The 13,339-nt window shown below is 39.3% G+C and overlaps 1 protein-coding gene across 2 annotated transcripts; it reads right to left on the bottom strand.

Moving 5' to 3' along the window:
• Window positions 1–5,653: 5,653 nt before the first annotated feature.
• LOC129246461 (spaetzle-processing enzyme-like) lies at window positions 5,654–9,630 on the bottom strand. 2 transcript variants are annotated; one of them, XM_054885323.1, is made up of 5 exons: window positions 9,400–9,630; window positions 9,267–9,340; window positions 8,973–9,157; window positions 6,624–6,804; window positions 5,654–6,542 (listed from the first exon to the last, which is right to left on the bottom strand). In XM_054885323.1, exons 2-5 carry the CDS (start codon window positions 9,334–9,336, stop codon window positions 5,803–5,805), a joined length of 1,176 nt encoding a protein of 391 aa, XP_054741298.1. In that variant the 5' UTR covers window positions 9,337–9,340; window positions 9,400–9,630; the 3' UTR covers window positions 5,654–5,802. The 2 variants fall into 2 exon arrangements, with proteins under 2 accessions (XP_054741298.1, XP_054741291.1); XM_054885316.1 differs by having other exon boundaries at window positions 9,267–9,630.
• Window positions 9,631–13,339: the final 3,709 nt, after the last annotated feature.

Raw genomic sequence — 13,339 nt, 5'->3', positions numbered from 1 at the left:
CACTTTATAATACAGAGCAATGTCGAAAAGGAATACACATGTTTCTCCTTCTTTTTTTTGAGTCCCGTTATCCGTTATTCACTTGTCTTTGCGTGCAATAAGCTCTCTGTTTGACAAAATCTAAGTTATCACGGAAAAAGTTCAGTGTTGAAATATTCATAATACATATAATTTGTATACTTTATAACAAAAATACGAAAAAAGTTGTGGAAAAGTGCATTTCGGTAGGTTTAAATTCTAGTGTACTCGCATGGGTACAGTGGGAACATTAATATATATTTTGTGTGCATTTTCATGTAGATTTGGAAATGGATGTAAAAAAATTTTACGGAAAGAGGTTTTACAACCTTTCTGCGGCCACCGGCTATATTGAATCAAGCGACCGTAGTCACTTCGACTTCGCTATTATACCGCCAAATACCCACTGTGACACAGATGGGGAGAACATTGAAGAGGATAATATATTCCGTGATGATATTCCAAGGGATGTTCCGGGCGAAGTTGACTTATTTTTGAGCAGTGACAGTGATGATGATGTTCCACTTGCAAGCTTACAAAAAAGGCAAAAGTTGTCAAAAGATCTAAATCCAAAATGGAGAAAAAGAATAACAAGTGCGGAAATTCCAGAAACGCATTTTTACGAACAATCCCAACTTGAAGCGTGTTCTTTATTGGTAACTTGAAATTTTTGAAACTAATATATTTTTGACGACGAGGTGGTAAAATTAATAATCGATCAAACGAAAATATATGCCTTGCAGCATAACAAGCATGATTTTTGTTTCAATGAGGAGGATCTTAAAATTTTTATCGGAATTTTACTCTATAGCGGCTATCACTCAATGCCAAGAGAACGCATGTACTGGCAACTGGATGAAGATACCAGAACACCTTTTATAGCCAACAATATGTCGCGAAATCGCTTTCAAGAAATTAAACAGTTTTTGCATCTTAATCATAACTCTAATTTAGATTTTAGCGATAAAATGGCAAAGATAAGACCACTCTCTCAAATTTTATGTAAAAAATTTTGTCAGTTTGGTTATATGCACCAAAAGCTGTCTGTTGACGAATCTATGGTTGGGTATTTTGCAAGCCATTCCGCAAAACAATTCATAAGAGGTAAGCCAGTTCGTTTTGGTTTCAAAAATTGGATGATCACGAGTAGCTGCGGTTATTTATTTGAGTTTGACACATATTGCGGTGCGAAAACGGTTGAACGTCAGAAAGAAAGTCTCCCATTAGGTTCAAGGGTCGTCCTTGATCTTTTGGCAAACATTCCACATCCGACCGATCACATCGTATTTTTCGACAACTTCTTTACGTCATATGACCTTCTTAGAATTTTGAAAGAACAAGGATTTAAGGCTACTGGGACTGTTCGTGAACGGCGGACCAAAAAATGCCCGCTCAAAACGAACAAAGAACTACAAAAGAAGCAACGGGGAGAGTTTGATTTTATGTAAGTTTATCATAATGATTTATTTGAATAGTTGTTTTGTATCAAATTTTGTAGGTGTTCTGACTCAGGAATACTTTTTGTGAAGTGGAATGACAATAGCGTTGTGACAGTGGGAACAAACTTTGATAGAATTGAACCTTTACATACCGTCAAACGATGGTCAAGACAAGAGAGGCGCAAGGTGAATGCCCATCAGCCGAAGTTGATAGCGGAATACAACTCAGGAATGGGAGGAGTTGACCTCCACGACCAAGCTTTGAATACTTACAATATAAAGTTTAGAGGAAAGAAATGGTGGTGGCCTCTTTTGACCACAATGATAAGCTCGTGCGTAGTAAACGCATGGAAGCTTTATAAAATGGCAAGTAGGAGTCAATGCGACTTGTTGCAATACCAACGTGAAATTGTGCGATTTTATTTACGCAATTATAATATCCGGGACATATCTTCAAAACGATCGACAACGGCATCAATAGCTGGTTCCTCATATAATTTTTTCCCCAAAAGGATATCGAATCAGCTGAGGTGCAGGGAGTGTCACCAAAGAATTCGATGGATTTGCGAGTTATGCAATGTAGCCCTTTGCGTGGAGAGAGAATGTTTCAAAAACTTCCATACTGTCAACCGAACTAATAACCAAGGAAGTCTTTGAAAGTGTCTTTTTATTTAATACTCCATATTTTCATATACAGGCAATGTATATACATATTATCCCATTGTACTCGATTGGGTACAGCCCAAAAAATGCATTTCTTTGTTTTTTTTCGTGTTTTTGTTTTTTAAGGAGCTTAATTACACTTTTTCAATAAACGTTTTATAAACGCATTTAAAAAAAAAATTGTTTTATATAAGGTTGGGATTTAATGGGTTAACGCTGCTATCTGCAGTGCAGCGAAAAAAGTACACGCTGATTTATTGGCGTTGTCGTAGCGGTCGATGTGTGCACAACCGTCGTGATGGCGATAAGAAATGAGACTGCGAGAGTAATATTCATCAAGTATTTACTTCGATGTGAATGCTAACAACTGCTTACTCGCAGCTGAGCTCATAGCATCTCCCAATCAATCAAATAAGGAATGGGCTGATGCGGCGTTGAGTAATTACATAGCTATTGAGAATTGTCGATGTTTTAATAGTTCGTTGAATTGGGAAAATTCACCCCAAACACCCACTCGAATTCAAGGGAAAAGTATAAAAAATAGACCACAAGAGAACGAAAAAAAATTCCTCAACAAATTAATCATATCGTACTGGCGAGCTTCTTGGCAAAATGCACATGCGTGGACGACTAATATTCAAGCTCAAAGTCATAGGCATGTATGTACAGTGAGCCAAAAAAGTTTAAGTACACCTGAAATTTTAGAAAATTATCAATAAAAACTCTATCATACAATCTAAAAATAAAATTTATTCTTCGAAATAGATATATTTAAAGGTTAACGAACACAAAATAAGCTTTTTCATGGGTTACGAACTTAAAACATAGAAATAGCTATACAAAAATGAAAAAAAGTCCTGAGCGCACGTCAAATAAGTTTTCGTACACTTAACCGAAAATATTAAAAACATTTCAAAATTCTTATAGGTTAAGTGTTATTAGTATTTCGGTGGCCCTCCCCCGGCATCGATAACTGCTTGTAAGCGCCGCCGCATGCTCTTCACTAAGTTTCCGGTATCATTTTGGGTTATTTTCATCCACTCAGTCGATAAAGCCTTCTTTAGGGATTCCTTCGAAGTAATTGTGTGTTTACGTATTCGTTTTTCGAGCAGATCCCAGATGTGCTCGATAGGATTTAGATCCGGGGACTGCGGAGGTGTATGTAGTTTCTTGCAGTTATATAGAAGCCACTCTCTGACCAAATATGACGTGTGTTTCGGGTCATTGTCTCGTTGAAACAAGAACCCATTTTTTTCAAACCCCAATTGTGTCGCACTTGTCTCAAGATTTTCTCTCAGGATTTTTAGGTAGAGGTGCTTATCCATTACATTGTCAACAAACACAAGCTTTTCAACACCAGATTCTGTCATACAGCCCCAAACCATAATGTTACCGCCACCGTGTTTCACTGTTATAATAATTAATAGTTATACATACCATTTGCATCAAAATACTATCAACTTTGATCATTTAAGCGATAATAAGAAATAACGGAGAAAAACCGTAAGTTTTGGAAAAAGAAACAACGAAAAAATAACAACGTACGTAAACTTTTTTTGGCTGTTTTAGCTCTCTCTCTCTCCTTTACGACAATTATTCTTCAACTCACAACAGTGAGAGAGGTGAAACTAAGTTAACAATATTCTCTTTTTACACTACATGCCAAAAGTTTATGTTTATATTTAAAAATAAAAATTATTTTAGTAAATTTTTGAACAAAACTTAAGTGTACTTAAACTTTTTTGACTCACTGTATGTATATATACTTGTACTTATATACTTGTATGTAAACACTTGTTTCAAGCTTTTCCTGATTTTACATCGTCGAGCGCACACCTTTTTTTATCATTTTATTGACATGATTAGTTGCCTTGTTGAGGTTTAATACCATAGCTACATATTTACGTTTCTTCTCGACACACACATACATAGACACATACATAAATATGACTTCGTGAAAAGAAACATGACTTTAATAAAAGTGCATGGATTTTCATTAGAGTTGAAGGGCATTTAAAACAAGCTAACTACCAGCTGAATGTACAAATTTAACAAATGAAAAGGCTTTCTTCGACTATTCATTCTTCTTACTTGTATATAAAACAACGATTCAAAATGTAAATATAATTTCAATTTACAACATTAATTTCATGCTATTTTATCCTAAATTGCGGTATTAAAAATACTAAATAATAAAATCCTCCAATTTTCAGTGTCCTATCATCTACAAAATTACTAGGTATAGGCCAAATTACTAGAATATGTTGTTGTTGCACCTGCATAAACACTCCCATTAATGCATGCGAAGTGCTGATAGTCTTTGGTCGGATATAAATCCGGGTCGTTCCGGTAATGTAGAACCAACCGTCGAGAGATGGTTGTGGAGTTCAAGTTAAATATTTGTATAATTTTGAGTGATTATTGCTGTTATTCCTCCCTGCTAGTAGCCAAGAATTCCACCTCATTGCAATATCTATATATTTTAACACAAAATTTCCCTATATATGTGTGGGAAAGCTGCTCTTTGTGGTTTTAGAAACGTAGAATCGACTCTTATGGAAATGGATACCTACTAACACATTTCATAAGTTTTATGTATATTGGTTAATTCCAAGCCATTGTAAAACCCTTTACTGGGTGTTTGGCCGAGCTCCTCCCCCCTTTTGTGGTGTGCGTCTTGAAGTTGCTCCACAAATGTTCTAAAATACGTTGCAAAATTAAAACTCCTTGCATTTTTTCGACGCCCATCTGCGTTGTTCATTTGTTTTATTCCAAATATCTAATAATAATAAAGATAGGCGGTTATTTATTATATTTTGTGGAGATATCAATATAACCGTTTAGTATACTTTTGCTGTATGTTGAATCTGCGCTAATTGAGTTACCGATTATAATATAAGCAAAACCTTGAAAACTTGAAACTGCGATGAACAGCTTTATGACGGTTAAGAAAGTGTCGAGAAGGAAAGCGTTAGAAATTTACTTTCCACAAATTTTAATCGCTTTAGGATCTGCGAGGAAGACGAAGTAAATTTTCCAATGTTAGAAAAACAACTGCAATTCGCCAAAAAATATTCATCAAAATATTCAAATATTCACCAGAATAATGCACCGTCGCACAGTGCCATCATCATCCGTGAATTTTTGGCCAAGAACGAAACGAATACCTTCCAGCAATCACCGAATTAACCTGATATGGCTCCCTGCCATTTGTTTCTTTTTTTTCAAAACACCACTACGGGGAATGCGTTTTAAGAGCCGAAAGGAAGTAATGGAAAAATCGACTACACCGAAAATAAAGTTCCAGAAATATTTGGAGGGCTGAATCAAACACTGGCATAAGTGCATTGCAGTTGATGGGTAGTACTTTGACGGCGATAATAACACTTTTGAGGAATAAACTTGTATTCTGTGTTTTCCGACTATATTCCGGGAACCTTTTGATCAAGACAGTATATACACAATATGTATGCATTATTTCCTGGGCTGCTGTAGGAAAGGCGGTATGCTTACATCAAGAACTTCAACTCGTCTAACAATCACAATATTTGACTTTTAATTGAAAATTATTAAGCTATTCATATTTACAAATTGCGTATAAACTTATCTACTATGTTATTAATTGTACATCTTAGTTATCTATACTACTTTTTAAAGTGTTCGACTAACGTTTGCATCCTCTTCATGGTTCCATCACACTTTTCACCCAGTCTATGTAGTTGCCCACACGTGCGTAAACACCCGGCCACCCATCAAAACCGCATGGCTTAGGGCCAAAAGAAATGATGCCTGTCACAAAGTACACAATGCGATTATTCAACAGCTCTGGTAACATCAACGGTCCACCGGAGTCTCCGCGACATGCATCGATACCACTCACGCCACCCGCACACAAATGGTGTGTACCATCGATATAACGGTTCAATGATTTGTATGTATTGTGGCACGTATTCGTCTCCCAGATCCTCACGGAAATTGCCATTTTCACCGGCGATGAGAGCGCTTTAGGTTTGTCGGTGGCGCCCCAACCAGCCACTTCCATGGTAGAATTCACAAACATATTGTCATATAATTCCTGAGCTACCGGCAAACAAATCGGGCGTATGAAGTCACTGTAAGTTACACTCGCTTCCAGCCGCAACAAAGCTATGTCATAAAATTGTTCGTTCGAATTGCTCACATATTTGGGATGTGATATGGCTCGCTCTATACCTAATTCTATGAAGGGTGGAGCGCATGATTCCTTGCCACGTATATCCACTTCGCAATCAGGATTGGTCCTTAAGTCCCATTCACCCAAACGGACGCTGTGTAGTGACCGCTCATCCGTCTGATTGCTCTGGTTTAGGCAATGTGCAGCTGTGAGCACATAACGAGAATTGATAAGACTACCACCACAGAGAAATTCAAGCACATTGGCACCTATAGTGGGGAGATGGAATAATCGTTTTCGTAAAATAATGTAAATTTTTTATATTATTTTAATTTGTATGCACTACTCACCCCTTCTGTATCGAAGTAACGCCATCCATGGATAGTCCATGATGCGTGTCTTATTACCACCATAGATGAATTCTGAAAGAGCGGTTCCACATTCTCCAGCAGTGGGTAGTACATTACCTAGCTGTGTACCGGTTCTTGTATTTGTCGGAGGTTTTTGCAAATGCTTCTCGGGGCAACATACCTGTTTATAGGCAAAGAATAAATTTAAAAAAAAATAACTCAAATAAATCTTAGAAAAAAAGTATGTTTATGAAAGACAATTCTCAACATCGAGGATTTTAAAAGTTGTTTGCATTAAAATGGGTTTTAGTTTATTGTGTTAGTATCCGCCATCTTAACCGAAAAGCTTGGTCCGCGACTACCATTCGGTAGTACCCGTGTTCGATACTCGAAGCTTGAAATATAAAGCAACCGTTTTTTATAAAAGCGGTCGCCCTTCGGTAGGCAAGTGTATTTCTGCCATGAAAGAACCATCTGCCGTATAGAAATGTAGATCTCTTCATTTGGGACAAAAATCAAGTAGAAGCTCGGCCAAATACTATCATATATATTTTATTATATAAATATTATTATATTAAGTATATTTCATCAGGGTGCGACTGTTGGCGAATATCGTTTAGTGGAAATATTTTAATGTATCCTTGAGGTGCTATACGGCAGCTTTCGGCTAAGATTATTTATGTTGTATCGTCCCAGTAGATGATGATATTCAGGTGAAATTGCAATTCATCCAATAGCAGTTCCTAAAGCAGATTTTAACAGATCTGAAGCATCGCTCACCGAGTTCTATTAGTGCCCGGAGGTCAGATTGTAGCTGCATAAAATATCCCCCATAAACGTTTGAGAAATGCTGCGGAAGTGACAGTCGTTAGCCAGGTATATATCTGAGTCGACCCCGTAAAGTAGAGCCTACTGTCACTGGAATGTCGGAAAATCCTCTATATAGGCACAAGGTTTCTCTTTATTCGCGGTGGATCAAAGTTTCGGTTCAGGAAGTTTCGAAACGTATATGTAAGGTAAATTAAAACAGAGAGAGGACACCTGTGACATGCGTGAGCTTTTTATTTTGTGTTGGAGACATTTTTACGAGCAAACCACTTTCGCCATTTTCGTTTATCTGTAAAATGACTCCATATCATATAAATCGACGTCAATACAATTATTGCCTTACATATTTATTGGTATATGCCATAAAGATACAACTTAGCTCATTTAATCTTACTTTGTCGATACTCGAGTTTTGAACTATTGAGTATAACTTTGCAAATTAGTTTACCATAACAGTATTTTATTGTTGTTGTTTTTGTAGCAGCATTAACATTCCCCATACTTACATACGGGGAATGCTGCTGGAGTGACAGTCCTTGGCCGGATATAAATCCGAGTCGTTTCGGTAACGTAGAACCGACTGTCGTGGAAATACTGTGAGTATTTTATTGTTTATTTTTATACTTGCGCCCACCTGTGCGCAAAGGTATTATAAATTTGTTCACATAACGGTATATAAACAAAAGACTCAAAGTCATGAGAGGAGTTGATTTACCCATATCGGACCATCCGTCCGTGCGCACGATAATTCGAGCAAATTTTAATATATTTCAATGAAACTTAGCACACATACTACCCTTTATCCAATGTAAGTTGAAACTGGACTAAATTGGTCAATAACAACGCCCACCTCCCTTATAACGCTTAAGAAAACGAAGTGATATCTCTGTTTTAAATGAGGCAGAATTATTCATATTGGGTACAAACAATGAACCCAAGGAAAAAAATATGACTTCAAAAAATGTACGGGGTCACGCCTACTACGCACTTTTGCGTAGATGTGTATATCTGAATAACAACTTAATAAAACTCATGCAAACTCCGTGCACGTATTGCTCCTCATCTCATTTTGATTCAAAATAAATACTATAGAGATAGGATAAAAACCACACCTACATTTTATATATGGAAACTAAATTTCCGTTCATCCGTCTGATGTAACATCCTATAACTTTCATAGTTTATGAGTTTAAAATGAGCGCAGCTATATAAAGTTCGGCCCAAACCAAATCTAGCATTCTTACTTCTTAAAAATATGTACTCAAATCTTTGCGATAAAACAAAACAAAAATATACTAACATTTCGTTCTAGAAATTCCGCTCTCAAAATTCCAATGCAAAAAACAGAAATTCCCAGTAATAAAACTTAACATTTCTCCTATTTACTCAGAATACAAACAACTTTCTTCTATCCCTTCAAAGTACTAGAGGAGGTCGCTAAATGGGTTATTTTATAATATACTTGCATGTATGTATGTATGTGGGTGTGTAGTATTCTCTCAAGTCCAACTTCTTACTCACCACAATCCTGCGTGTATTCTCCGTGAATGTGTTATCATAACCACACTGACTCTTCCGCAATGTTTCCTCAACTTCTGCATTTAGATCTCCAGAAAGGATATCTACAATAAATGGGCAATCGGCCAATTGCACGCAGATGCCTTTGCTATTGAATTGAGACTCGCAACGACCATAGCTAACAGCCGCTGTTTTTATTTAGCATCAAAAAATTAAGCAGGGTAATAGTCAGCTATCATATATTTGCATATGTATGTATGTATGTGTTTGTAATTCTATATTTCGCTAGGAACTTACCTACATAAGCTGCACTGTACAAAAACAACAGTAACGCAATAATTAAGCATGAGGCAGTTAATTTAAACATTTTGCTAAAATCAAAGAACACTTCTATTTATTGTAGTCAATCGAACAACTTTTTATAAAATACCACAAATTTCTATTCTCTAAACACGCCTTCACGCAATACCAGTCACTCACGCTACTAAACAAACTCGCCGACTTGAACGCACCTCAACACCCCAGTGTGGTGCGGTTTTGAAAATTAAGAAAATAACCCAACGATAATTAACGCTGCTATCTGCAGTGCAGCGAAAAAAGTACACGCTGATTTATTGGCGTTGTCGTAGCGATCGATGTGTGCACAACCGTCGTGTTGGCGATAAGAAATGAGACTGCGAGAGTAATATTCATCAAGTACTTCGATGTGAATGCTAAGCGCTGCTTATTCGGAGCTGAGCTCATAGCATCTCCCAATCAATCAAATAACCAATGGGCTGATGCGGCGTTGAGTAATTAGCTATTGAGAATTGTCGATGTTTTAATAGTTCGTTGAATTGGGAAAATTCACCCCAAACACCCACTCGAATTCAAGGGAAAAGTATAAAAAATAGACCACAAGAGAACAAAAAAAAAATTCCTCAACAAATTAATCATATCGTACTGGCGAGCTTCTTGGCAAAATGCACATGCGTGGACGACTAATATTCAAGCTCAAAGTCATAGGCATGCATGTATGTATATATACTTGTACTTATATACTTGTATGTAAACACTTGTTTAAAGCTTTTCCTGATTTTACATCGTCGAGCGCACACCTTTTTTTATCATTTTATTGACATGATTAGTTGCCTTGTTGAGGTTTAAAACCATAGCTACATATTTACGTTTCTTCTCGAATCAGCTAAATACACACACACACACATACACACATAACATTTATGGTGCCATTATGGGCAGCGGAAATGAAAGCCTGGAAGAGGCTAACAGAAAGGTACCAGGTGCAAGTGAATCCAGTGATCTACTAGTGGACCTAACTGAGGAGTACAAGACCCCCAAAGGCCGTATAACAACGGGGGCTGATCCCTTTAAGCGTGCACCAAAGCTGGGACGGAGTCCTATCAAGACGCTCAGTGTAGAAAGGCCTGAGAGAGCAAAATCGTCGCCACCTGCGCTGCAAGAGAGCAATGAGAAAGCAGCACAATCGAGTAATGATACCTTAACGCTTCTTGGTGAGACGATTGGGAAGTTGACAGAAGCAATGCGTCTACCGCAACGCTCGATTAACAACCATATAAGGGAGCTCCTCGAAAAGATCAATAAGCTACACTCGAGAGTTCAGGAAGAAGCGAAAAGCAAGGAAGCCAAGCGAAACATTCTTGGAAGTGTAACGACTGAAGGAACACCGAAAAGACCACGCGACGATAAGCAGCCGGGTAGAAAAACGCCGCCCAAAAAAAGCAAGACCACACACGAAGAAGAACACAAAGTGTCAGCAAGTGCAGACAAAAAAGCCAAAGGAGAGAGTAATGCCAAGAGGACAAACGGGGATATGGAAAAAGGCTGGATGAGTGTCAAGCGCAAATCAGCCAAGAAGAAAGTGACAAATAAACCACCCCCGAGGCCGGATGCAATTGTCATTGCGCGTGCTGAAACAATGACGTACAGTGACATTCTCAGGGTGGTTAAAAAAGATGATGCCCTGCAAGAACTCGGCGAAAACGTTACGCGCATAAGAAAGACGACCAAAGGCGAAATCCTGCTTCAATTGAAAAAAGAGCAGATGGCCAATACAGGAGTATACCAGAAGAAGATTGGCAAGGTGCTAGGTGACCAGGCACAAATCAAGGTCCTTACCCACGAGATGTTGGTGGAGATCCGTGATTTAGATGAAATCACAACCAAAGAGGACATAGGTGAGGCAATACGAACGCAAGTTAAGGAGCTTAACCTATTTAGTGAAAACGCAATAAATGCGTTAGAGCGGCGTATGCAGGCACACAAACAGCGGTGATAAGCCTACCAGCACTGGACGCAAGGCTACTGCTTGAGAAGCAAAAACTAAAAATCGGCTGGGCGGTATGCCGAATAAGAGAAAAGCCTGACCTGAGGAGATGCTACAGATGCCTGGAGTATGGACACCTAGCGAGGGCGTGTACAAACGAAGACGACAGAAGCCAGAACTGTCTCAAATGTAGAGAAAAGGGTCACCAAGCGAAAGTATGCGAGAAAAAGCCCTTCTGCGGAGCTTGTAAAAGAAATGGAAGAGAAGATACAAGCCATCAGATTGGAAGCAGAAAATGTCCCCTGTATCAAGCGGCGTATATTAAAACGAAAAAATGAGGATTGAGCAAATCAATCTAAACCATTGCGAGGCTGCACAAGAGCTCCTTAAACAAAGGGTATACGAAAATAAGGTGGATGTTGTGCTAGTCAGCGACCAGCATAAAAACCTAAACGTCGGAACGTGGGTCTCGGACAGGAAAAGTAAAGCTGCTATCTGGGCCTGTGGAGGAAATACCCTGCAGGACAAACCGCACGCCGACAGTGATTACTATACCCGAGCAAAAATACGTGGCATCTATTTCTACAGTTGCTACGCGCCACCGAAACTGACGCAACCAGAGTTCGAAAACCTACTGGATGAACTTGTGCAAAACGCTCGCGGCACCACACCAAACGTGATTGCGGGTGATTTCAATGCGTGGGCCTTGGGATGGGGTAGCAAATACACCAATAAAAGGGGAGAGGCCTTGATTAAGGCATTCTCACTGCTTGATGTGGTTCTGCTAAACACTGGGGGAAAAAACACCTTCGAAGTGAATGGTCGTGCATCAATAATCGACATCACTTACGCCAGCAGGGCTCTAGTACGATCAGCAAGCTGGCAGGTGAGTGACTTTTACACAGGCAGTGATCACCTTGCCATTAAGGTGGACTTTTCGCATGGAAAAGAAACCGCACAGAGAAAACAGAATAAGGGTTGGAGGGTGGAGACGCTTGATGAAGAAATGTTCCAAATCATGCTAGAAAAGAACCCAACTAGCACCAACGATGTGGCACTTCAGGCGGAGCTGCTAGTAAAACATGTTAGCAGAGCTTGCGATGCCGCTATGTGCAGGAAAAGACAGAGCGCTCCCAGAAAGCCTGTATACTGGTGGAACGAGGAGATCAGCACCTTAAGAAGCGAATGCAAAAAAGCAAGGCGCCTTTCCCAAAGGAGTTATGGGCTGGCAGAACACTACAGGCTCCGCGAGAACTATAAAAAGAAGCGGAAACAATTAAAGAAAGCCATTAAAAGCAGCAAGGCAGCCAGCTTTAAAGAACTGTGCCAGAATGTGGACGAAAACCCGTGGGGTGATGGCTACAAACTCGTTATGGCCAAGGTCAAAGGAGGTAGAGGACAGGCGCCAACTTGCCCTATTCTTTTAGAAAAGATTGTACAGACACTCTTTCCAAAGCAAGACATACAACCAAGCCAGACCCAGCTCCACGCAGCAGGAAATAGTGTCACAATCAGTGAGGCAGAGGTGATTATGGCAACGGAAACTTTCGGCAATGCTAAGGCTCCAGGACCTGACGGCCTTCCGAACAAGGCGCTGAAGATCGCTATCAGGCGCAACGCAAAGCCATTTGCAGAACACTTCACCAAGTGTATAAATGAAGGCATGTTTCCGAAAGTATGGAAGAAACAACATCTAGTCCTACTTCAGAAACCAAATAAGCCAGCGGGTGACCCAAGTTCTTATCGGCCACTCTGCATGATAGATACTATGGGCAAAATCTTGGAGAAACTAATCTGCACGCGCCTGGAACAGCACCTGGAGAAAGTGCCGGCTGAACTATCCGAACTTCAGTTTGATTTCCGAAAAGGTCGTTCAACCATCGATGCCGTCAGGAGGGTGACAAACATTGCAAGTAAGGCTATTGAGGGTGACAGGTGGACGCATGGTGATAAAGAATACTGTGCAGTTGTCACTCTGGACGTCGAGAACGCCTTCAACTCGGCATACTGGCCCCATATTATAAAGGCTCTTGAAAAGAAAGAAACGCCAGCATACTTAGTACGGGTTATAAACAGTTATCTGTCG

This window comes from Anastrepha obliqua, chromosome 1 (genome assembly GCF_027943255.1).
Source record: "Anastrepha obliqua isolate idAnaObli1 chromosome 1, idAnaObli1_1.0, whole genome shotgun sequence".
In the NCBI taxonomy this organism is placed as follows: domain Eukaryota; kingdom Metazoa; phylum Arthropoda; class Insecta; order Diptera; family Tephritidae; genus Anastrepha; species Anastrepha obliqua.
The sequence above is the reverse complement of the archived record's forward strand: the minus strand, read 5'-3'. Positions and strand labels throughout refer to the sequence as shown.